Genomic DNA, 25,303 nt, shown 5'->3' with positions numbered 1-25,303 from the left:
TTAATTAAGGAGTCAATTACTGCAGTAAGGAGGGATGATATATTAGCAGGGTCCTCCAATGAGGCCATATGGGTGGAGCTTAAAAACAAAAAGGGGGCAAGCACTTTGCTGGGAGTGTACTATAGGCCTCCAAACAGTCAGGGGGAAATAGAGGAACAGATATGTAGGCAAATCTCAGAGAAATGTGCAAATAATAGGGTAATAATAATGGGGGATTTCAACTTCCCCAATATTAACTGGGATAGTCAAAGTGTGAAAGGCTCAGAGGGTGTAGAATTCTTAAAGTGCATCCAGGAGAGCTTTTTGAGCCAGCATGTAGAAAGTCCTACAAGAGAGGGGGCGGTACTGGACCTAATTCTAGGGAATGTGGCCGGCCAAGTGGAAAAAGTGCTAGTAGGTGAGCACTTTGGTGATAGTGACCATAATATGGTAAGATTTAAGGTGGTCATGGAAAAGGACAGGGATGGGCCGGAAATAAAGGTTCTAAATTGGGGGAAGGCCGATTTTAATAGGATAAGGCAGGATCTGGCCAAAATGGACTGGGATCAGCTACTTGTAGGAAAATCCGCATCGGAGCAATGGGAGGCTTTCAGAAGGGAGATTGAGATCATACAAGGGCAACATGTTCCCATAAATGTCAAGAGTGGTTCCAAAAACCACAGGGAACCGTGGATGTCAGGGGATATACGGGAATGGATTAGGAAAAAAAGGAGGGCTTTTGGTAGATACAAAAGGCTAAAGACGGAGGAAGCCCTAGAGGAGTACAAAAAGTGCAGGGGGATACTTAAAAAAGAAATTAGGAGATCAAGGAGGGGCCATGAAATAACACTGGCGAGCAAAATAAAGGAAAATCCGAAGATGTTTTATAAGTATATTAAGGGTAAAAGGATAACTAGGGAAAAAATAGGGCCCATTAGGGACAAAAGTGGCAATGTGTGTGTGGAGCCGGAAGATGTAGGAGGGGTTCTAAATGAATTTTTTGCATCTGTTTTCACTATGGAGAAGGACGATGTAGACATAGAAATAGGGCGGGGGGACTGTGATATGCTCGAACATATTAACATCGAGAGGGAGGAGGTATTGGCGGTTTTAGCTGGCCTAAAAATGGATAAATCCCCAGGCCCGGATGAAATGTACCCCAGGCTGCTGTGTGAGGCAAAGGAGGAGATTGCGGGGGCTCTAACACATATATTCAGGACCTCTCTGGCCACAGGGGATGTGCCAGAGGACTGGAGAACCGCTAATGTAGTACCATTATTCAAGAAGGGTAGTAGGGAAAAACCGGGGAACTACAGGCCAGTGAGCCTAACATCAGTGGTAGGAAAATTACTGGAAAAAATCCTGAGGGACAAAATTTGTCGCCACTTGGAGAGGCAAGGATTAATCAGGGATAGTCAACATGGCTTTGTCAAGGGAAGATCATGTCTGACTAATTTGATTGAATTTTTTGAGGGGGTGACTAGGTGTGTGGATGAGGGTAACGCAGTGGATGTGGTATACATGGATTTCAGTAAGGCCTTCGATAAAGTCCCGCACAGGAGACTGGTCAAGAAGGTAAGAGCCCATGGAATCCAGGGTGCCTTGGCACATTGGATACAAAACTGGCTTAGTGGCAGAAGGCAGAGGGTGATGGTCGAAGGTTGTTTTTGTGACTGGAAACCTGTGGCCAGTGGGGTACCACAGGGATCGGTGCTGGGTCCCTTGCTGTTTGTGGTCTACATTAATGACTTGGATATGAATGTAAAGGGTATGATCAGTAAATTCGCGGATGATACTAAAATTGGTAGGGTGGTAAATAGCGAGGAGGGTAGCCTCAGTCTGCAGAACGATATAGATGGGTTGGTCAGATGGGCGGAACAGTGGCAAATGGAATTTAACCCGGAAAAGTGCGAGGTGATGCACTTTGGGGGGTCTAACAAGGCAAGGGAATACACAATGAAGGGAAAGACCCTAGGCAAGACGGAGGGTCAGAGGGATCTGGGTGTGCAGGTACACAGATCCCTGAAGGCGGCGGAACAGGTGGATAAGGTGGTAAAAAAGGCATATGGGATACTTGCCTTCATTAGCCGAGGCATAGAATATAAGAGCAAGGAGGTTATGATGGAGCTGTATAAAACACTGGTTAGGCCACAGCTGGAATACTGTGTGCAGTTCTGGTCGCCACACTACAGGAAAGATGTGATCGCGTTAGAGAGGGTGCAGAGGAGGTTCACCAGGATGTTACCAGGGCTGGAGCGCTTCAGCTATGAAGAGAGACTGGGCAGATTGGGTTTGTTTTCCTTGGAGCAGAGGAGGCTGAGGGGGGACATGATTGAGGTGTACAAAATTGTGAGGGGCATAGATAGGATGGATGCTGAGGAGCTTTTCCCCTTAGTAGAGGGGTCAATAACTAGGGGGCATAGATTCAAGGTAAAGGGCGGGAGGTTTAGAGGGGATTTGAGAAAGAACTTTTTCACCCAGAGGGTGGTTGGAGTCTGGAACTCACTGCCTGAAAGGGTTGTGGAGGCAGAAACCCTCACAACATTTAAGAAGCATTTGGATGAGCATTTGAAATGCCATAGCATACAAGGCTACGGGCCAAATGCTGGAATATGGGATTAGATTAGACAGGGCTTGATGGCCGGCATGGACACGATGGGCCGAAGGGCCTCTATCCGTGCTGTATTACTCTATGACTCTATGACTCTAATTACCTGGAACTCTGACATATACCTCTACATAACTACAATACCCAAAATGCAAATCCTTAGTAGTTTAAAAGATTTAGGTAGGTAGTCCAACAAAAGTACTGCAATATAAAGATTATGTTTCACAATGAACCACCAATGTTTGGGTAACTGAATTAATGCTAGAGCTACAGTTAGCTTTTTTATAAAATGTGTTTTTGTTTGTGGATTGTGACTTTCCACTGGGTGAACTATTTCTATTTTTAGATATTTCATACTTTCAGACGTTTACACAGAAGAAAATTGTGTGTCATTCATGAACTCCTGGAACAAAACTAATAAAACGTTAGTCATCATTTCAGCATAGTGGGGGCTTAGTATACTGTACAATGAATATAATAAGTAATTTTGCAATAAGTAGGTTACCTCAAGCTCTGGAGTACCTGTCTTTTCACACGATACTCATTAGAAATGCTCAAAGTGCAAAATGCAACAGACTAAACTTTCAGCACATACACAAACTGTATGTAATCTATACACAAGTGTCTGATTAATACATATCTGGCAAGTGTAAACATTGTTATTTCTTCTATTTAAGAGTAGGGTAGGCAAAAGCATCGCTAATGAATTTTGGCGTTAACTTGATTCTAGCCAAGTTTTTAAAGGAGTGAAAAAATTGCAGAAAAAGCATTTAAACTTCAAATTACTACTAGAGTTGTGTACATATACTATTAACAGTAAACAAGGTATTTAATGTAAGGCTTTTTTTGGAAGATAGCATAATCATTTGACAGCAAAGTCTGATCTATATACAACTTGCTTCTACAAGACTAAAATAGATAGGCATTTTAGTAATGTCCTGCTCTGACATCTATTAATAAAGATTTTTTTTGGCAGTTAGAAAGACCTTAAATAATAGTACCCTAAAACAAGAAAGTTCCAAATTATCTCACACTGCACTATTGTACAATATTATTGTACCCAAGTCCATTTCTTAAAATGTATCCATGGTAGACTGGTAAATTTTTAGCTCGAGTTTGCTCTATTCCCAGTCACCGGAATTAGTTTGAATCCCAGGTTTAACTGAAACTGAATATGGTGACCCTAAGTTCAGGGAACTTCAATTGCTGTGAGTCAAACTAGTCGTGTTGCTGCAACTCGGGTGTGGCTGAATCACTGATAAAAATCATGCCTGCTCTGCAAAGATACACATACTGTAGATCATTTATGGAAGTGCACAAGCAGTGGCTATAAGATCACCCCTATTCAAGATCGCTTCTCTTCCTAGCAGGAGTAGGAAGGTGGTAATAGCAGCAAAAGGAGAACAACATAACTACAGCTGCAAATCATTTTTGCACTTATTAAAATGTGCAATTTTCTGCTCTTATTGCCATTTGATGTGCCAGTTTGCTGTTCCAGACATGTTTAATGTCTAGTCTACATAAATCAACAAAACAATAGACAATTCTTCAGGCAATGTGGGTATCTCAAACAGCTGCAGGAAAGCAACAATTCAGAGGCTGATATATGGATTACTAAGTGATTGGTAACAGATAGGCAGACCAAACGTCATACCCTGTAGAGGAATATAGTCAATAGCGGTCAATTAGAAGGTAGCACATTAAGCCCTTCAGTTGCTTTGCTGAATATACCTATTTGTATACCAATACTGGCAGAGCCACAAAGATGCATTAATTACAACATTTATATTGACATTGCAGAAATTTGTACAAAATTTTAACTGAATGCAACAGTTAACCCTAATGGGCTTAACAATTTACAAAGAATAAAGAAAAAGGTGATATTCATGGCTTGGTTAAGTGCCCTTAATGCTGCAAGCTGCAATGCCTCTGATCTTCAGATGACCTCCCACTCATCATCAAAGTCCTCAGACTGACCCAAAAGAGTGATACGGTTGGGGTTAACTAGTGAATCAGTGTGACTAAAATTCTTGGTAAGTCGCTGAAGAAGGGAGCCTCCATTACTAATGGCCCACAGTTCATCTTGAGGAGTAACTATATAGAAAATAGGAACAGTGTATGAAATTAAAACACTTGAAAACGACCATTCAAGCAGCTCAAATAACCCAGAACAAACCTAAACATTGCAAATTCATTTATTATTAAAGTTGAAACTTTCAACCAGTAATTCCAAAAGATGTTATCCCTCCAATTGAAAGATGGACATCTTCGGAAGAGATCCTCCTTTCTGATTATGCAGAGGTATTTTATGTAATAACTTCTCTAAAAAGGGACAAGCCGATATAGCATCACCACAAATGTAATTTTATTCTCATAATAGAAGCTGTTCAGAGTGTATTCTTTTTTTTTAAAGTTATAATTTGGAAAATAGTTTTGGAAATTTTTGCAATTGCCAAATAATTACTTCATCATAGTCAGCTGAAAAGTTTGTAAAGTAAAACAGAAGTCAATGCCAACAGTTATAACTCTGATAAGTCAGTGGATAAACAAATCTTGGTGTTGTACTAGGTTATGCAAACCACAAAGTTACAGGTTTCAGTCCCAAGTCATTGCTGATTTAATCAAATCTCAGTCAGCAGGGTAATGAGATTGCAGGAATAAATATTGTTGCCAATGAAATGGAGTGAGCGAGGGGGGGGTGCCAGGATGAAAAGAAATAGGAATCCTATTATAAATCGCTATCAAATGATTCTCTGCTGAACGTGTAAATGTTTGGCTACGACAGCTGAAAAACTGAATACTTAATATCCAAGCTGATGTGTGAAGATGGTAAGTTTGATATCAGAAGACTATTGGTAACTCATACCAAGAAAAATTGGATGATATAAAAAGAAAAAAAGTGGTTTAAATTTACACTGCGAGATTACCTAGGTAATGGTCACAGGCTACATTTCTACCATCGTAGACCATCAATTGCAAAAGTAAAGTTGCCCAGATGCTACAATAGACTGTTCTGTAGTGACCATAGATCAAGGATAGTGTCACACCAGGCTGTTATTACTACCTCAATAGGAGAGGCTGGTTATAAATTGAAACTTCTGAAACTACACTTCAGATCTTACTAAAAGGAACTAAAAGCATGTTTAAAAAGCTGGACGACTTCTGTTGCCAGAAATAATGATCACTTTTTAAAAAAAACGTACAAAAACATTTAGAATATTATTGGCTTAAGAATATAGTTCTTTACTAAATTTGGAAATTTAGACGTGCATAGATCATTGTAATTGCTTGGTTAGTCTCTCACTCATGATTGGCTCTTCGTAAATGATGATCAACTCCTTTCTTACCAGAACTTAATCACCGACTAGAACAATGCATGTGTGCATAAACTGTCATTAATGTACTATAAAAATAAATTGCATAATCATTCTTATTCTATTGCTGTCTAATTAAAAAGACTGACTTTTACATCAGTACAACTCAATAGAGTTTGTGCTGGAACAGCATCCACAAAATTTGATTCCACAGTCTGTTCGCCCTCCTGCCATCTGCGGGACGCTACAGATGCGTTCGCACCCGTACGACCAGATTTAGGAACAGCTTCTTTCCCAGGGCTGTCATCCTACTGAACTCCACAAATAAACTCTAAAGCCTGCACATCTGCCAATGCACTTTATTATGGTTATGTTTATGTTAATGTATTACAAGCCAAATGTATGTTGAATGTTTAAATGTCTTAATCTAAATGTACACTCTCGGGAGCCGCAAGCCTACATTTTGTTGTACTGCACTTGTGCACTAACAATGACAATAAAAGTTGATTTGATTGATTGATTTGATTTGATTGATTTGATGACATCAGATTTTAAGGTAACCATCCCCTAAATATATAATCCCCAAAAATACTTTTACAAACAGGAAAATACCATTTGGCTCAGCAAACACATCCCTTTTTTAAAGAATCAACTTCAGTTATCTCCTTTTTTTTTAATCTGATTTTTCCTCTAAAATATCTAGATTTGGTTACAACAGATATAACTACAAATTATTTTTTGGGAAATAAGTATGATTACATAAACATCATTTTAGGAGAATGTTGTAAAGTCAGTAGACATTCTAAACTTTAATTGGAAATTGGGCAATGAGCTTTACGTATTTGTTGGGAAAAAAAATAATTTATGCACATCAATTTTCTACCAACTTACCTGTTAAACATGTCACATTACCGGGAATCTTTTTCCAATAATCGCCTGCAGGATTTTTGTTAGTTATTCCGTAACGACGTGCCACATCTCCATTAGAACAACGTACCCACACTGTTCTGTTGCTCACAGCTAATTGACTTGCGTGTAAACCTGTAAAAAATGTTTGATAAGTTATTGTGTGCAACATTAAAGAAGTTATAAAAACTGCAAGGTTTCTAACAAAGTGAGATTTTTAAACCAAAATTGGACCTTACTGAGAAGTAGATGATTCTTTCCGTTGACCTTCCTATTATTCAAATTAATTCCTTAAAAAAGGTAATTTACCATTCCACGCTATCCTCCAATTGCTACTTCAACAAGGGAGGAAGCACTACTTAGCTTGGCTCTGGGTAAGAAAGCAGAGGAAGTAGGCAACCTAACAGTAGGGGGACATTTGGGAAGCATGGATCATCATATAATTAGGTTCAGTGTAAGAAGAGAAAAGGAAAAAGTGGAGGACAAGGGGCTTGATTGAAAAAAAGGCTAAGCGTGATTTTAAAAAAAAGGGGTCTTGTCCAGATTAAATAGAATTTTTAAAAAAAATCACCAAACAGAATCATAGATCAGCAATGGGAAATATTTAAACAGAAGTTGGAAAGGGTACAAATCAAGTACATTCCAGTAAGGGAATAAAGAATTGGAATTCTGTGCACGAACAGGAGCATCAATTTTAAATATAGCATTTAGGCAGATAATTAAAAAAAATAAAATAAATAAACTCAAAGACCACAGAAAAAAATAGTAAAAGGGAGATTTAAAAGGCTCCGAGGAACCAAGAGAGAAAATTGGCAAAATGTGAAAGTACAACAAAAAATGTTTTTTTAAAAACAAAAATCAGCACATTAGTAGTAATATCATAATCATAATCAACTTTATTGTCATTGTTAGTGCACAAGTGCAGTACAACGAAATGTAGGCTTGCGGCTCCCGAGAGTGTACATTTAGATTAAGACATTTAAACATTCAACATACATTTGGCTTGTAATACATTAACATAAACATAACCATAATAAAGTGCATTGGCAGATGTGCAGGCTTTAGAGTTTATTTGTGGAGTTCAGTAGGATGACAGCCCTGGGAAAGAAGCTGTTCCTAAATCTGGTCGTACGGGTGCGAATGCATCTGTAGCGTCTCCCAGATGGCAGGAGGGCGAACAGACTGTGGCTGGGGTGGGTAGGGTCTTTGATGGTGGACCGTGACCTCTGTAGACAGCGTTTCTGGTATATGTGCTCTATGGTCGGTAGCCGGGTGCCGGTAATGCGTTGGGCAGTTTTGACTACCTGCTGCAGGGCTTTCCGGTCATAGTAGCTACAGCTGCCATACCATACTGTGATACAGTTCATCAGGATGCTCTCTATTGTGCAGCGGTAAAAGTTAGAGAGGATCAGGGGTGACAGGTTACATCCCTTCAGCCTCCTTAGGAAATATAGGCGCTGCTGGGCCTTCTTCACCAGAGAGGAAGTATTGAGGGACCAGGAGAGGTCTTCCGTGATGTGGACTCCGAGGAACTTAAAGCTGTCCACCCTTTCCACCACAGCCCCATTGATGTGGATGGGGGTGTGACTTCCGCCTTTAGACTTCCTGAAGTCCACAATGATTTCTTTGGTTTTCTTGATGTTAAGGGCCAGGTTGTTATTGGCGCACCACTTCACGAGATGCTGGACCTCCTCCCTGTAGGCTGACTCATCGTTGTTGGTGATCTGGCCTACTACCGTGGTATCATCCGCAAACTTGATGATGGTGTTGGAACCATGAACAGCCACACAGTCATGGGTGAAGAGGGAGTAGAGGAGGGGGCTCAGCACACATCCTTGTGGGGCCCCCGTGTTCAGGGTCGGGGGGGGGGGGGGGGGGGGGAGGTGTGGTTACCTAATTTGACAGATTGGGGTCTGTTTGTTAGGAAGTCCAGGGTCCAGTTGCAGAGGGAAGTGTTCAGGCCAAGAGTGTGGAGTTTGGTGGCCAGCTTGTTGGGGACGATAGTGTTGAATGCTGAGCTGTAGTCTATGAACAGCATTCTGATGTAGGTCCCTTTACCATCTAAGTGATTCAGTGCAGAGTGTAGAGCAGTTGTGATTGCATCCTCCGTTGATCTGTTTGCACGATAGGCAAACTGGTGTTGGTCAAGAGAGGCGGGAACACTGGCTTTGATGTGAGCCAGGACCAGTCTCTCGAAACACTTCATTATGATGGGTGTGAGTGCAACAGGTCGATAGTCGTTCAGGCACGTCACAGCCGTTTGTTTTGGCACAGGAATAATGGTAGCGGTCTTGAAGCATGTAGGGACTACTGCCTGGGCCAATGACAGATTGAAGATGGCGGTGAAGACATCAGCCAGCTGATCAGCACATTCCTCGAGTACCCGTCCAGGGATGCTATCCGGTCCAGCAGCCTTTCGTGTGTTCACTCCGCGTAGAACACCCCTTACGTCGGAGGTCGACAGAGTGAGCACCTGGTCTTCCGGGGGTGGCAAGGCTTTGGTAGCCGGCTCCCTGTTGTCCCTGTCGAAGCGAGCGTAGAAGTTGTTAAGCTCCTCCGGAAGGGAGGCATCGCTAACCGGGGGGCTGGTGTTTTTGCTCTTGTAGTCAGTGATGGACTGGATGCCTTGCCACATGCGCCGGGGGTCCGAGTTGTTGTGGAAATGATCCTCTATCCGCAGTGTCTGTTTCCTTTTGGCAGTCCTGATACCCTTTTTCAGGTTGGTCCTAGCTGCACTGTAAGCCGCCACGTCACCAGGTTTAAATGCTGCGTCGCGTGCTTTCAACAGCGAGCGGACCTCTCCGTTCATCCAGGGTTTCTGGTTGGGGTATGTCCTGATATTTTTATGGGTCGTGACAACCTCAACGCAACTGTTAATGTAGAATAGCACTGTGGATGCGTATTCCTCGATGTCATTATGGGCAAACATGCCCCAATCAGTGCGTTCGAAGCAATCCTGAAGCTCTGAGACTGCCCCCTCTGGCCATACTTTCACTGATCTCACTGATGTTCTCTCTTTTGATGAGCGGTTTGTATGCCGGGGCTAGAAACAGGGAGAGGTGGTCAGACTTCCCAAGGTGGGGGCAGGGAATGGCCTTATAAGCATCTACAATGCTCGTGTAGACTTGATCCAGTGTGTTCTCCCCTCTTGTGGGGCAGGAAACATTCTGGTGGAATTTCGGTAGTACAGATTTTAGGTTTATGTGATTGAAGTCCCCCGCGACGATAAAAGCTCCGTCTGGGTGCGCAGTTTGTTGTTCGCTGATGGCCCTGTAGAGGTCCTTCAGTGCTAGTTTGGCATTAGCGTGTGGTGGGATGTACACCGCTGTGATGATAACAGCCGCGAATTCCCGAGGCAGGTAGAAGGGTCTGCACCTTACCATGAGGAATTCCAAATCAGCCGAACAGGATCTATCGATTATGTCCGTGTTAGTGCACCAGGCATTGTTAGTGTAAATGCACAAACCGCCTCCCTTGCTCTTACCGGAGTCTGTTCTGTTGGCGCGGAAGACCATGCGTCCTTCTAGTTGGATGGTGGTGTCAGAGATGCTGTTGTTCAACCAGGTCTCTGAAGATCATGGCGCAGCATTCCTTTGTCCTTTTCTGTGAGGAGAGATCAAGTTTGATCTCATCCATTTTATTTTCTAGTGACCTGACGTTGGCCAGGAAAATACTTGGGAGGGAGGGTTTGTGTGGGGCCCTCTTCAGCCTATTTTGGATTCCGGCCCTCTTACCCCGCTTCTGCTTGCGTTCTCTGCGCCGACTTCCGGCTGGGGAAGGACGCCACGCTGGTCCCGGGGGTCGGGCGATGTCGGGAGGCAGATCGATGGCGCCGAGTGTGAGCCGCACGCAGTCGGCCCCAATGTCGAGGAGCGTCTGCCGGCTGTACAGTAGGTCTGCCCTCAATTCCCGTATCAGCAGAGTCCAGAAGAGACTCAGAAAGAGGGTGAAAACACTCAGTCTCGGGAGAGACAAAAGCTGCTGCGTCCATGCGCGCCGCCATTTTTTTTTTGGGTATCATGGTAGGGATACATCAGCTAAGAGATGAAGGAGACAATCTTGCAGTGGAGTGTGGGGTAATGGCAGAAATACTAAATAAGTACCTTGCCTCTGTTTTCACAGAGGAGGTGGCTATTAGGATTGTAGAATCACCAGAGATAATTTATTGGGGACTACTACTCAGAGAAATGGTATTAAAGTTACTCAAATTTAAGGCACATAAATCATTATAATCTGATAGTTTACATCTGAATACCCGAAAGAAGCTAGAGGAGGCCTTGACGACAATTCGACAAATTTTGTGGAAAGGAAAATTGTGTAAGAGGACAGCAAATATGACGCCCTTCTTAAAATGAGACATCATCATCACAGGAAATTATAGGTCAGTTAATCTTACCTCAGCTGTTGATTTTTTTTAATTTTTAAAATTCGTTTATGGGATGTGGGCATCGCTGGCAAGGCCAGCATTTATTGCCCATCCCTAGTTGCCCTTGAGAAGGTGGTGGTAAGCCGCGTTCTTGAACCACTGCAGTCCGTGTGGTGAAGGTACTCCCACAGTGCGGTTAGGTCGGGAGTTCCAGGATTTTGACCCAGCGATGATGAAGGATTGGCGATATACTTCTAAGTCAGGATGGCGTGTGGCTTGGAGGGGAACTTGGAGGTGGTGGTGTTCCCATGCACCTGCTGCCCTTGTCCTTCTAGGTGGAAGAGGTCACGGGTTTGGGAGGTGCTGCCGAAGAAGCCTTGGCAAGTTGCTGCAGTGTATCTTGTAGATGGTACACACTGCAGCCACGGCACACCGGTGGTGGAGCGAGTGAATGTTTAAGGTGGTGGATGGGGTGCCAATCAAGCGGGCTGCTTTGTCCTGGATGGTGTCGAGCTTCTTGAGTGTTGTTGGAGCTGCACTCATCCAGGCAAGTGGAGAGTATTCCATCGCACTCCTTACTTGTGCCTTATAGATGGTGGAAAGGCTCTAGGGAGTTAGGAGGTGAAACACTCGCCTCAGAATACCTAGTCTCTGACCTGCTCTTGTTGCCACAGTATTTATGTGGCTGGTCCAGTTAAGTTTCTGGTCAATGGTGACCCCCCAGGATGTTGATGGTGGGGGATTCGGCAATGGTAATACCGTTGAATGTCAACGGGAGGTGTTTAGACTCTCGCTTGTTGGAGATAGTCTTGTCTGTGGCACGAATGTTACCTGCCACTTATCAGCCCAAGCCTGAATGTTGTCCAGGTCTTGTTGCATGCGGGCATGGACTGCTTCATTATCTGAGGAGTTGTGAATGGCACTGAACACTGTGCAGTCATCAGCGAACATCCCCATTTCTGACCTTATGTTGGAGGGAAGGTCATTGATGAAGCAGCTGAAGATGGTTAGGCCTAGGACATTGCCCTGAGGAACTCCTGCAGCAATGTCCTGGGGCTGTGATGAGTGACCTTCAACCACCACAACCATCTTCCTTTGCGCTAGGTATGACTCCAGCCAGTGGAGCGTTTTCCCCCCAATTCCCATTGACTTCAGTTTTACTAGGGCTCCTTGATGCCACACTCGGTCAAATGCTGCCTTGATGTCAAGGGCAGTCACTCACCTTACCTCTGGAATTCAGCTCCTTTGTCCATGTTTGGACCAAGGCTGTAATGAGGTTGGGAGCTAAGTGGTCTTGGTGGAATCCAAACTGGGCATCAGTGAGCAGGTTTCTGGTGAGTAAGTAGCACAGTCGATGACACCTTCCATCACTTTGCTGATGATTGAGAGTAGACTGATGGGGTGGTAATTGGCCGGGTTGGATTTGTCCTGCTTTTTGTGGACAGGACATACCTGGGCAGTTTTCCACATTGTCGGATAGATGTCAGTGTTGTAGCTGTACTGGAACAGCTTGGCTAGAGGTGCGGCTAGTTCTGGAGCATAAGTCTTCAGCACAATAGCCAGGATGTTGTCGGGGCCCATAGCCTTTCCCGTATCCAGTACGCTCAGCCGTTTCTTGATAGCACGTGGAGTGAATCGAATTGGCTGAAGACTGGCTTCTGTGATGGTGGGAACCTCAGGGGTAGGCCGATATAGATCATCCACTCGGCACTCCTGCTGAAGATGGTTGCAAACGCTTCAGCCTTGTCTTTTGCACTCACGTGCTGGGCTCCACCATCATTGAGGATGGGGATATTCATGGAGCCTCCTCCTCCCCCTGTTAGTTGGTGAATGGTCCACCACCATTCATGACTGGATGTGGCGGGACTGCAGAGCTTTGATCTGATCTGTTGATTGCGGGATCGCTTAGCCCTGTCTATAGCATGCTGCTTCCGCTGTTTAGCTTGCATGTAGTCCTGTGTTGCAGCTTCCCCAGGTTGGCACCTCATTTTTAGGTACACCTGGTGCTGCTCCTGGCATGCTCTTCTACACTCCTTATTGAACCAGGGTTGGTCCCCTGGCTTGGTGGTAATGGTAGAGTGAGGGATATGCCAGGCCATGAGGTTACAGATAGTTGTGAAATACAAATCTGCTGCTGCTGATGGCCCACATAAAGATATAATAGTGAAATTATTAAGCACAATAGTTAAATCATGGCATACAATGACTTCTACTTTTACCTGGCACTTGTTCCCAATCAGTGCCTACAGGCATTGCCTCCGTTATTCCAACTCGCACGTGCACATTTCCTCGACTGTCAATGGCCCAAAGCATCTGGTCATTGGGGCTGGAATAAATGCTGATCAGTTGTGTTCCTAATGGCTTTAAACAGAAGAGCTTGTTGAAAACACCACATCAAAACCTTAAAAGATAGATAGATAGATAGATAGAGATATATATACACACAAATATAATATATACACACACACACAAACAGATATGCTGTTTCATAACCACTGGAGTGGTATGTCATGTATTATTCTGCTACCAATGTGAATCTGTGCACCTTTAAGGGCACAAAATCTAACTACGATTATGTAAACACTAGGCGAGTTTACTCAGAGGTTGCTATTCAGGCTTCAGATGCCTGGCTCCATTTTTTTTAAATTTTTTTTATAAAGACAAAAGTATGATTGGTAGGATCAGATACTTCTTAAAAAAAATCTATGGTGCTCCAACAGCATAATGTAAGTAGCATACAAATGCATGATCAGTAGAATAGGTATAGCTTATGAACAATGTACAAGTACTTCCTCTGCATTTTTTTTTGTTGGTTGGCAATATATTGAAGCTATAGTTTATGGCCAAATAGACTAATTGAAACGGCATCTGCTGAAAGAGAACTGACCTGGGCCAGAGGCTTTTGCTTCTGTGTTCCCTAGCCTGCACTTTTCAGCCCAATCACTTTAAGCTCTGGCCAAACAGGCTCAAGTCCTCTGTTTTAGAATGGTGTTGACTAAAGACGCCAAGCATCTTTCCTTAGATCATTCGCTGGTGACTCTTTGGCTCCCAAGTCTTGACAAGTCTTTACTAGCATGCTCTTGCATAGCTACAAATCTTCCTGTGTACAATCAAAACTGCTTACATGCTTTATTGCACCCTGTTAAGTATGTGTATTGTATTGAACAATTAACACAAAGACTTAAACGTATAACTCAAACAGGTCTTTACTGGTTGGAGGTAGGGACTATACGTAGGTCTTTACTTCATGCCCACAGGCGGGAACTGAGGGGAGATCAGTACCCACAGTACTATTTATACCCCTATGGCCAGGAGTGGTACTGCGTATCACTACGCCCTACAAGTAGTGCAGTCCTGTCCATAGGTTCAAAGTAGCACACATATTACATACACAACATTCCTCCCTTCCTAGCTTTACAGTCATCTCCCCATTTAACATAACGTAATAACATATATACATATATAACTTCAGGTTTACATAACAGAATAACAGATACATAGATAACTTCATGTCAAAACAGATCACAGATTCAGTCTCTGCAGAAAACAGTTCACAGATTCAATCTCTGTGGTGTAGTCGGTTCACGTTGCTGGAGTGACTCATTCAATAGTCCTTCCATGGATTTAACAGTTTGAACTTCCGAACTGAATTGGCTCTGTTGGGAGGGACCACGTGTGAGATCTGGTAGAGGTAATAATGGTTCAGATGGGTCATCTTCTGTTTCGACTTTTCCTTTTCTGCTTCTTGGAGACTCTCTGGGCTCCACTGTCAGCTGCCAGCTGCATGCGCAGTTCCTCCTTCTCTTCCTCCTTTTTCCGTAGTAGAGCCACCTTCTCCCGATGTTCCGTAGACTTTCGGTGCTCCTCCATGATTTCTGTATGGTGGGAGTCGAAGTTACAAGTTGGGCAGGACAGGACATAGTAATATTCGGTGTCGTCCTGATCTAGGCCAGCGAGAGGGTCTTCTATTTCCTCCATACCCAGCTGGGCGTTAGCCAGCTTTTGTTCCAAGTCCAGACATCTTTCCTGAAGAGACTTCTTCATGCGTACCTCTTCATCCAGCTTTTTCTGGGCTTTCAGCAAGTCGTTTACTAATGACCTCATTTGAGATTTTACTACTTCAACTTCTTTTGGAGATTGATTGATCGGACTATTCAATCCCTCTACCGGAGCAGCTGTTTCAGCGGTCTGTTGTTCTACGTTGACGTGAGTCAGCGTACTTTTGGCATCCAAGGGCTGCTCTGTTGCAGTCATCTCAGTCTGTGTTGCCACCTCAGCTCTTCCAATAACCTTTGAGAGCTCCGAACCCCTTTCGTTTGAATATTGAAGTTCGTGTTCAAGTTTTTCCCATTTCAGAGTCCTGTCCTTCAGCATATGCAGGAGTTGGCTGACCGTTAACTCCTCTGACATCAGACGTTTTGTGTGCTCCTGCTCCATTTTCTCCATCAGCTGCTTCTGTTGCCTTTCCAGATTCTCCAACTCTATATCAAAGAACTCTTTCGTTGCATTCAACTCTTGCTCAAAACGGCGAAGCATTTGTTCTAATTGCTGTTGTAGTTTGAAATGGAGTTGAGTTCGAGCCCGGTGTCCCTCAGAAATGGGCACATCAGTAGACTTGCCAGACTCAGAATCCACAGTTAAACTATGTTGTTGTTGCTCAGTGGAATTCTGTGCTGAAACTTTGTCTTTTGCACCTGAGTTGGGCTTACCATCATCCGTTCCAGAGTCTGGGCCGACTATCTTCACCGAGTTCTCACTCGTTATTGTTTGTAGGAAATGCCAGTCCATATTCATTTTCCTAATCCACTCCCGTCCTAGTAGTGGAGGACCTCCTTCAGATATCACATATAAGTCCATTATTTGACTGTCTTCGCCCTTGTGGACCACTGCAACCTCTATTTTCCCGATGGGGTACACTCTTTGCCCCGTGTATGTTTTCAATATAATCCCCGTATCCTGTAGGGGAATATGTTGGAATAACTTTCCGTAATCTTTCTTATTTATGACCGTCAATGCCGATCCAGTGTCCAATTCCAGTTTTACTTGGACTCCTTCTATCTGAAGAGTGACCCAAATTGTCTGGAGGTCTGCACCCTTACCAGCGTTGAGTACTCTTAAGCTAGCCAGTTCATTACAGCTTAAGCTAGCCAGTTCATTACTGCTAGCGTCTGAATCGGACTCCTGTTCGGTCACCTTGTGTACCTTTGCGTATTTTCCTTGCGGTGACTTCTTGTTGCTGGTCTTCTTCCCTGACCTGCATACTCTAGCTATATGTCCAAGCCTACCACAAGTTCTACATTCTTGGTTTTTAAACCAACACTGGTTCTGATCATGCGTTGTCTTTCCACAACGATAACATTTGCCAGAACTCACACCCAATTTGTGTGCACTGAGCTCCGGTGACCGTAGCTGCATTACTGCCGTGCCTCTCGCTGCGGCTTCGTGTGCTGCTGCCATAGTGACCGCCTTCTCAAGCGTCAGCTCATTCTCCTCGAGCAGTCGCTTTTGTGTATCCTGTTTAAATAAACCACACACAAATTTGTCTCGTAGTGCATCTGTCAGTCCCGTTCCAAACTGGCAATATTTCGCTAATTTACGCAATTCCAGCAAATATTCAGCATTGCTTTCATGCTGTAGCTGCCTTCTGTCGTAAAATTTAAATCATTCCGCTAGCATCAGCGGCGTGGGGTTTAGATGATCTTTCAGGACAGTAACAATCTCATCGAACGTCTTATCCGCCGGTTCATCTGGTGATAACAGGTGTTTCAATTGCCCGTATGTCTTCGCACCCATTAAATTTAATAATGTTAAAGCTTTATCTTGGTCACGAATTTTATTGGCCTTACAATAATTTTTTACTCTTTCAACATATATGGCCCAATCTTCGAGGTCACTATCAAAGGTGCTAATATTCCCGTGTTTAGGCATTGTAGATTTGCAATTTCTCAGATTTTCTTTTCTTTACTGGTTATCAAAGATGGCGGCTTCCCGCTCTTGCCGTCGTCCTCCGCCCACAAAATGGCGGTTTTCCCGCGCTTGGCGGTCTTCACCCGTCCCCCGACGCCGTCTCCCTTCAGCCCCCGAGTGCGGCCCTTATCTTCGCCGCGATTGATAGCCCGCGCTGTGCACCGCGGCTCTCGCACCTTGAGCTTCTGCAGCCGCCGCGCCTTTCAGTCCGAGTGCGGCCCTTATCTTTGGTCCCGATCGCTGGCCCGCGCTGCGCCTCGCACTTGAAGCGGCTCCCGGCCTCTGGCTCACCCGCCTCTTGCTCGCTCCCTCCCGGGCTCTGGCTTACCCGCTCGCGCGTTTCACCGCGGCTCTTATCAGGGATTGCGATCGCCCTTATCTTCTCCAACTTCCCCAGCCCTGTCTTTGCAGCCAACGCTGCACGGCTTACCCCACCACCTAGGTTGAACAAGGAAACTGCAGAAAGACTTCTGTCAGTCGCTGGAAGCTGTCAGGATGGCTGCTGCACTCCAGTGCTCAGTCGCTGATGGAGGCTTCAGAGTCCTAAAGCCTGTCGCTTCTAGTGGGGTGGTGATGTTTGAAACCTCTCTTCAACTGCCGCAGGGTAAGAACCTGACTCGTCGCCAGTGTTAAGTATGTGTATTGTATTGAACAATTAACACAAAGACTTAAACGTATAACTCAAACAGGTCTTTACTGGTTGGAGGTAGGGACTATACGTAGCTCTTTACTTCATGCCCACAGGCGGGAACTGAGGGGAGATCAGTACCCACAGTACTATTTATACCCCTATGGCCAGGAGTGGTACTGCGTATCACTACGCCCTACAAGTAGTGCAGTCCTGTCCATAGGTTCAAAGTAGCACACATATTACATACACAACACACCCCCCATGTGTAAATCAGTGATATAATATTCTTATAGTTTACTATTTACAAAATAGCATAACTGCAATGTTTCCAGGCTGCCCATGGGATATGATTCATCCGTGTCTCGAAAGGGGCAGGAATAACTGGGTTAAATGCAACCTACAGCCATACAGATCACGATAGTCTTTGCTGAGTACCTGATAAGGAACTAGGATGATTTTTTTGGGATTCCCAGTGACTCCTGCTGGAAAATGCATATGTGGAATATTACGCAAGAACAGGGTCGACTGTGATACCTCTACGGTTGAAAAACCCATTAACACTCATTCTCTAAACTTGCACATGAATAATTTACATTTGACTAAGGTATCAGAAAACTATGGGGCTCATAGGACTGTACCCAACCATCAGTCACTGACTCCAGGAAATGATTGGGGGGAGAAAGAAGAGAAATGGGGGGGAAAGGGAAGAGGAAGGTGATGACTCAGACTCTTAAGTAAGTATGACTATCTCTGCTGTTATAACATTTATGATCTGTTCCAGAATGATCATTCAGCTTATGGCACTGGCTCTTTAAGCCTTTCTGAAAAGGTCGCACCGTATTTGCAGATAGCAAAGGTGGTCAATAATTGGCATGGCCTGCTGTACGTTTATAATTAAATCCCTTATTTTAGTTTAACTGTAGTTTAAGCATTACAGATTCCTGCCCTCCGTATCCTGATCCAAATCCTGTGGGATACGTGTTTTAAAGGGCGATACATTAAAGGATCACAGACCCTGTGCCTAACTGCGGGGGAGCATCGAGGCTAGTTCAATTTGTTTACTATCTGTGCCAATGCTAGTGCGAGAACACATTGCAGCATGATTGTTGCCCTCCATTGCCTGTAAGTTACATTGTTGGGTGCTTTGCATTTGTGGCGGGTGGCTCAAGTAGAGGCAGTGTTTCGACTCCAACAGCATTAGTGAGGAAACCTCAACAGTCTATCTCCAGATTCGTTGAAAACTGACCATTGGAACTAGTTTTCAGCCAATCGGGGGTTGAACTTCAGCAGCTTCCAGTTCAACAACGAATGACGTCAGCTGGGGCCCAGGAAAACAGAAGTTAAATTTTAAAAAGGAGGGGAAAGAAAAAAAAAGAACTTGCATTTATAACACCTTTCATGTCCTCAGAATTTCCCAAGCATTTCACAGGCAATTAAAGATCCCAGAAACAGCAAATGAGATGAATGACCAGTTATCTATTTTTGATGTGTTGGGTGAGGGAGGAATATTAGACAGGATACCAGGAGAACTCCCTGCTCTTCTTTGAAAAGTGCCAGGGGATCGTTTGCAAGCATCTGAGCAGCAGACAGGGACTCCGTTTAATGTCTCATCCAAGAGACTGCAGCACTCCTCACTACTATACTGAAGTATCAGCCCAGATAATGTGCTCTAGTCCTAAGGTAGGGCTTGAACCCACAAAGAGAGAAGAGGAGGAAGTGAGAAAGAGATAGAAAGAGAAGTAGTTCAGGGAATTTAAAGTGTATGATTATGTAGGATTATATTATTACAGTAATAAAACTGACATCCCAGTTGTATTACTGTATTAGAGGATGTTTCAACACCACTGTGATAAGCCAAAACCTTAAAAAGGCTCATCCAGGAAGTACTGAATGCTACTCTAATCATTATAAAAAATACATAAAAAATAACCTATGTAAAGGAATTCACAGATTTAAAGCAAATCTAAGCTGGAAAAACAATTGTAGGGATGACATAATATATTTCCTAATTTTACAGGATTGGACAATTCATTATATCAATATCACTATGTATATGTGTTGTTTTAATATTTCAAAAGCAATCATCTCCTATAATGCAAAACAGCAGTCAGTATTTTATAACCCGAAATAGCACTCAATGACCCAGATTTTGCAGTGGGTGCTGATGGCGAACTGTCAGGGCTGGATTTTGTCAGTGTGGGCGGGCTGGGGTGTGTCAGGTGGAAATCGTGCCAGGACCCCGACTCCTAAGTGAAGTGTTGAAAAAGTGCGATTTTCCCCTAATCGGCCAATTGATTTCTTGTGTGGGGGAACCCCTGGCCCAATTAGTCTTTTCATACAGAAAGTCGCCTCCGATGACGTCACCAATGCTGTTGGATTTAAGGCCTGCAAGCAGCCTTGATTCTTCTGGAGACTGCAAAGGCTCTGCAATTTATATGAAGGAATTGAATTGTGGAAAAGATCAACGATCAAGCAAAAGTGTGCTCCTCGGTTTGATGAGCTCTCCCTCCAAGCTCTGGTGTACGGAGCCAGCTGTAATAAGCAGGTGCTGTTCCCTTCCTCAGGGAGAAAAAAGCCACCCCAACAGACAAAAGCTGTGTGGCTACAAGTGGCCCAGGTTGTCAACTCCATTTCAATGAGCCGCAGAACTTGGCTGCAATGCAGAAAGAGGTTTCATGACCTTCTCCGCACCGGAAAAGTGAGTATGACTTTCCCATCACCCTCAATCTGATCCCCATCGCCGCTCCTCAGCCAACCTCTTCCTCCACATCCCACTTGACACTTACATCCCTGCACCCTTACCCATTCCCTCTCTCTCTCTGGTCACATTCACATAACTGTTCGACCATGCAGCCCTCACACTTCCTATCACTGTGATGCCATGACAACAACTACTTACAACACACAGGGAGAGTCCTTTGTATCCTTCTAAGCATCTATGCCATGTATTCACTACACTCACTCCTTCCATGGACTACGGAGGAGCTTAGTCGCAAGGGTACTGAAAACATGGTCATTGTTCAGAATAGAATGACATCCTTGAGGAGCGATGGTCAGCTATTGGGCAAACAAAGCAGACCTTCATGCAAGTCCTCTGGAGTAGGACTTCCAGTGCAGAAATGGGTCCTCATGGCCCCCCTGCAGTGCAGCAAGGTGCTGTCAAGCCACTTGCTACCCCTGAAGTGGGGCTGACCCATGAAAGGGATGCTGGTGGCAGACAACAAGTGGGGGCTCCTCTCCAAGTGCTCACACGACCATGCCACAGCAAAGCCCTCGGTCAGAGCCCCACCAGAGTCCTCACCCAAATGAGATGGGCGTCTCAGCCCCTGCACAGACGTAGGAGCAGCAGACCGTTGGTGAGCCCGCACAGGTTCGCCACCCCAGAGGATGCCCGCCAAAGGCGTCGAGACAGGAGCAGCAAGAGAGCGAGCAAGGGGCCGCCACATCTGCTTAAGCCACAGGGGAAGCACCACGTAGGAGCATGCGTAAGAGGACGATAAAGCACAAGTAGTCACAAGGGTAGTCACTTGGGTGCTGTGTTGTTTTGTTTTTGGACCAGCCATCATTGTGATTGTATTATAAAGTGTTTTGATGGCAAACTGTTGAAGTTGTGGCCTGTGTCATTTCGCAAATGGGACTTTCACATTGAGGGCTTAGGGCGCCTTGCGATTATCAGAATGGTGGTTAGAGTGATAGGATTCCGTAGGTTCTTCTCCATTGTCGATGATTTGGTAAGAAGGAGCAAGACTAAATTGCTTGATTGTGCAGGCTAAGCAAATCTGGCCAGGATGAGTGCGTCCCTTGCATCAATATGGTGGCGCTCTGGCGCCTTCTGGCTTGTGCATCTTCAGGTGGGTGACTAGCAGCTTGGTGCTCCGGCTGATGTTCCTGCTGTTGCTCATGGTTCCGCTGCTGCCGCGGCTGGTCTTCATCCGAATCGGATGTCCAGGAGGAAAGGAATTAAATGGTCACCATGCTTCTGGTATATGCCTCAGTTGAGGAAGCACTTAGTCAAGGTGGGGAGAAGGGTTTCCAAGGAGGTCACACTGGAGATGGGTGTCAGGCTCCAAACTTCCATAACACGGAGTATGCCTGCTAAAAGTTCCCCCAGACCTGAAACAACAAAGTTCTGCCACCTGCAAATGATCATCGGTGAAAACTCCTTTGTAATGGTGGAGCTGCAGCTGATCGTAAGCAATCCACTAGTGAGGCTGCCAGGATTACCTGGCGTGTTCCAGAGGCGGCGTGTAGGATGGGGAAAATGTGTTAAAATCGGAAAGGCCGCTCAAAATGGGATTATAGAGGCAATTAAGTGGTTGTTAAGGGCCTATCCCGCCTCTTGGAGGCGGGATGGAAAGTGGGTCAGAAAACACGCACTTGGGAAAATTGCTTGGAGGCGGGAACGTGCCCACCCACCAGTTTTGGCGATTTTAACAACTCACACGCCTCCAAACCTGCCTCCTTGGTGCTGGGAAAATCGAGCCCTCAGTGTTCGCCACTATTACCCCTCTGAAACTGACCGCAACTTCAGGATTTAGCGCACGCGCATCTAAATGTGGAAATCCTGAAGTTGCGGTCAGTCATTCCCTGCTCCAACACTGGCTGAGCTGCAGACCCCTCCCCCCACCATCGTCGGCAATCATTCTGATCAGTGAAAATCAGTGGAATTGACAAAGCTTGGGCTTTTCCATGCTAATATCGCTGTTAAGTACCCCATTAAATATTAAGCCTTGTTGGAATAGGTGTAACTGGGGTTTTAACAGTGCATTGACTACTAAATAACTGTTCTGTCCCTGAAAAACTAACTTTTATATTTGTGGAGTGTCAAATTTCTCCATTATGATAAAAATTACATTAAAAAAAAGTTTGTTCATGATATTTCAGCTTCTACATTATCCCCATGTGAAAGTCCCAATCTTTATTTCACTCACTAACATTTTTTAAAGTCCAGATAAAAGCTGCTTTTCATTTCCTGGTTTGCGTCTGAGAATTCTTCTGTGACTGGCTGCTTAAGACAGCTTGTTGACGTCACTGCAGCTCTTCGCTGGGAATTCCCATTATACAGTGCTACAACCAATTGCAAGTCGAGAAAGGCAAACTTCTCGCCACAGAGATAGCGAGATCTCTGTGGGCAGCTATCTTCGAGGCCAGCGGCGAGCACCTTTGCTTTGCCACAGCGCAAATTACGGGCGAATATTTTAGAGCAACAAATGCAGTTAATCTGCAACAATTCACAAACTCATTAAAAGATGAAATAATAGTGTATAGAAAATGGTGATTGCTAAAATTTCATCACACAGAACATACGTGACAGAGCTCTTTTCTATAATAATGATACTTGGTAAAATTACTTAATCCTACGAATATGTGGTGTACAGCACTTTATAATCCGTGAAATTTTGGTTCTCACTAAGATTATACAAAGCTATGGCGTAGCATTTTAAACACGAGGATAATTGTATGTATATTTTGAGAAGTAACATTTAAATTTGATTCAGCTGTTTGGATACAAATATTGCATCACATATTGAGCCTTCTTTCTAATGTGCAAATTATAGAAATTCCAACCCAAAGGAAAAAACAAATTTGGTGAACTAACTGCAGAATTATTAGGATTTTTTTTTTTTTTTTTTTTTTTTTTTTTTTTTTTAAGTAGGACTATAGCTGCAAACAATTGGAAACCTTCTGACACATCAGATACATTTGATACTTACTTAATGGGCTTCACTATACAGTACCCCTTTCGCCAGCACAAGACCATACATAGATTTGAATAATTAACACCAATATGTCACAATCCTGCCTCATTTTCTACTACCGCAGTAAAAACTAATATGCAGTTGAACAAAGGGTTAGCCAAATTCTACAACAAAAATCAATCCACTATTTTTAAAAAAAAGCTGATGACTCACTTGGTAAATATGGTGTGGCACGGAATCACGCAAGCTCTGATTTTAACTTGGGGTGGCAGTCATGCGGCCGGGGGCCGAGACAGCAGCAAACTGTCCCGTCCTTGGCAGCAGGTGGCCTAGGAAATTTTAACTGCTAGCCCCAGTCAGGTTCCCACCCAAAACCGGCAGGAAGTGGCATCTACCAGTCAAGTCAAGGCGGAATGCCAAGTGGCAGGAGGCTGCCGCTGGGAACCAAAGGAAGGGTCCCTGGAAGTCAGGCAACTCACCAAGGGGTGGGCGGGGAAGAGGGAAGCCCAGCGTAGGGGAGGCCTAAACTTTCCTCTAGGGACCCGGAGAAGAATTCCTGCTTCTTCTGGTCCCATAAGGAAAATCAAAAAAAAATCAAACTTACCCTTTTTGGCCTCTTCTGGTCCTGACTCCTCTCCTCAATTGGTTGGCCTGGCTGAAATCCACTACTACTTCCCTTCCCAGGCCTCTGGTTAAAACAGTAGTCAGGCCCTAATAACCTCTATGGTGCCCGATCTGTATATTTAAAGAAAGACCCATAGATTTGAATAATTAACACCAATATGACCCCTCGCTGGTTCATTCCTGCTCAGTAGAGCAGGTTAAAATCAGAACCCATGGAACAGACCGGGAACTAAGCAGGTAAATCTCACGGGCAATTTTAACTTATTTTAAATTCAGATGGGCAGGGTCAAAACCGCCCCTATTGACTCGAAGATTTATGTTCATTCCCCATTTATGGGTTGGTTGCCATCTTAAGCAACAGCATCATAGGTAACTTGTACAGTTAACAAAGTGATACCAGTGCTGTCAGAGGCAAGTGGGATTCCTCGGATTGCTGGGTGCTGGTGCCAGCAAATCTCAGGAGCTACCAAAAGGGGCATTTAGGTTTGATTCACCATCTTGCATCAGCCACTGACAAATCAACCTCTCAGTCCACCCATATGCTTTCAGCATAGATAGTATGTACAGACCTTGTTGACATCAGATTAGTCCGAGCCAGAACAGCAGCGATAAAAACTGTGCATGTGCAAGAATCACGCATGCACACTGTCCACTGTTGCCAAATCTGAACCACAGTATAAACATAGAATTACATAGAATTTACAGCGCAGAAACAGGCCATTCAGCCCAACAGATCTATGCTGGTGTTTATGCGCCACATGAGCCTCCTCCCACCTTACTTCTTCTCATCCGATCAACATATCCTAAACAGAACAATCAGCCAAATGACAACGGAAGTGTTTCTGTAATATAAATGGAATATCAATCCTTGGATTGTATTGAGCTAATTGATCCCAATTAAGGAGGCAGAAGTCCTACAACTGGCCTCATTGTCCTTGGGCTAGGAATGGTGGTATTGAGAAAGTCTTCTACTACTTCCAAGTCCTCTACCCCTACAGCAAATACACATATATGAGCACTGTGTGGACATGACACATTTTATTGTGATGACTCCCACTGCTGAATAATCTAATACTCACTGTCCAGGTTTACACTTGAATGACAACCATGTGGGTAAGTGAGAGCTAGTGACCCTTCTTTCACAATTACAGACTACCAGGAAAAATGCAACAATTTTGCAATATGACTTCCGTACCAGGACAGAGTTCA

The 25,303-nt window shown here is 44.3% G+C and overlaps 1 protein-coding gene across 1 annotated transcript in view; it reads right to left on the bottom strand.

Annotated features, from left to right (window-relative positions):
* Positions 1-2,577: 2,577 nt before the first annotated feature.
* Positions 2,578-25,303, bottom strand: part of tecpr2 (tectonin beta-propeller repeat containing 2) — a 125,142-nt gene continuing 102,416 nt past the window's right edge. Inside the window, exons 18-20 of the mRNA XM_086003015.1 lie at positions 13,393-13,534; positions 6,793-6,942; positions 2,578-4,681 (exon numbers count right to left, since the gene is read on the bottom strand). Coding sequence (XP_085859141.1) covers positions 4,524-4,681; positions 6,793-6,942; positions 13,393-13,534 — 450 coding nt within the window. The 3' untranslated portion in view covers positions 2,578-4,523. The remainder of the gene's footprint in view (positions 4,682-6,792; positions 6,943-13,392; positions 13,535-25,303) is intronic.

This window comes from Somniosus microcephalus, chromosome 12 (assembly GCF_052327205.1).
Source record: "Somniosus microcephalus isolate GS21.2 chromosome 12, FLI_Smic_1.0, whole genome shotgun sequence".
NCBI classification, from domain to species: Eukaryota; Metazoa; Chordata; class Chondrichthyes; order Squaliformes; family Somniosidae; genus Somniosus; species Somniosus microcephalus.
Note: the sequence above shows the minus strand (reverse complement) of the source record. Positions and strands in the feature narration are given on the sequence as shown.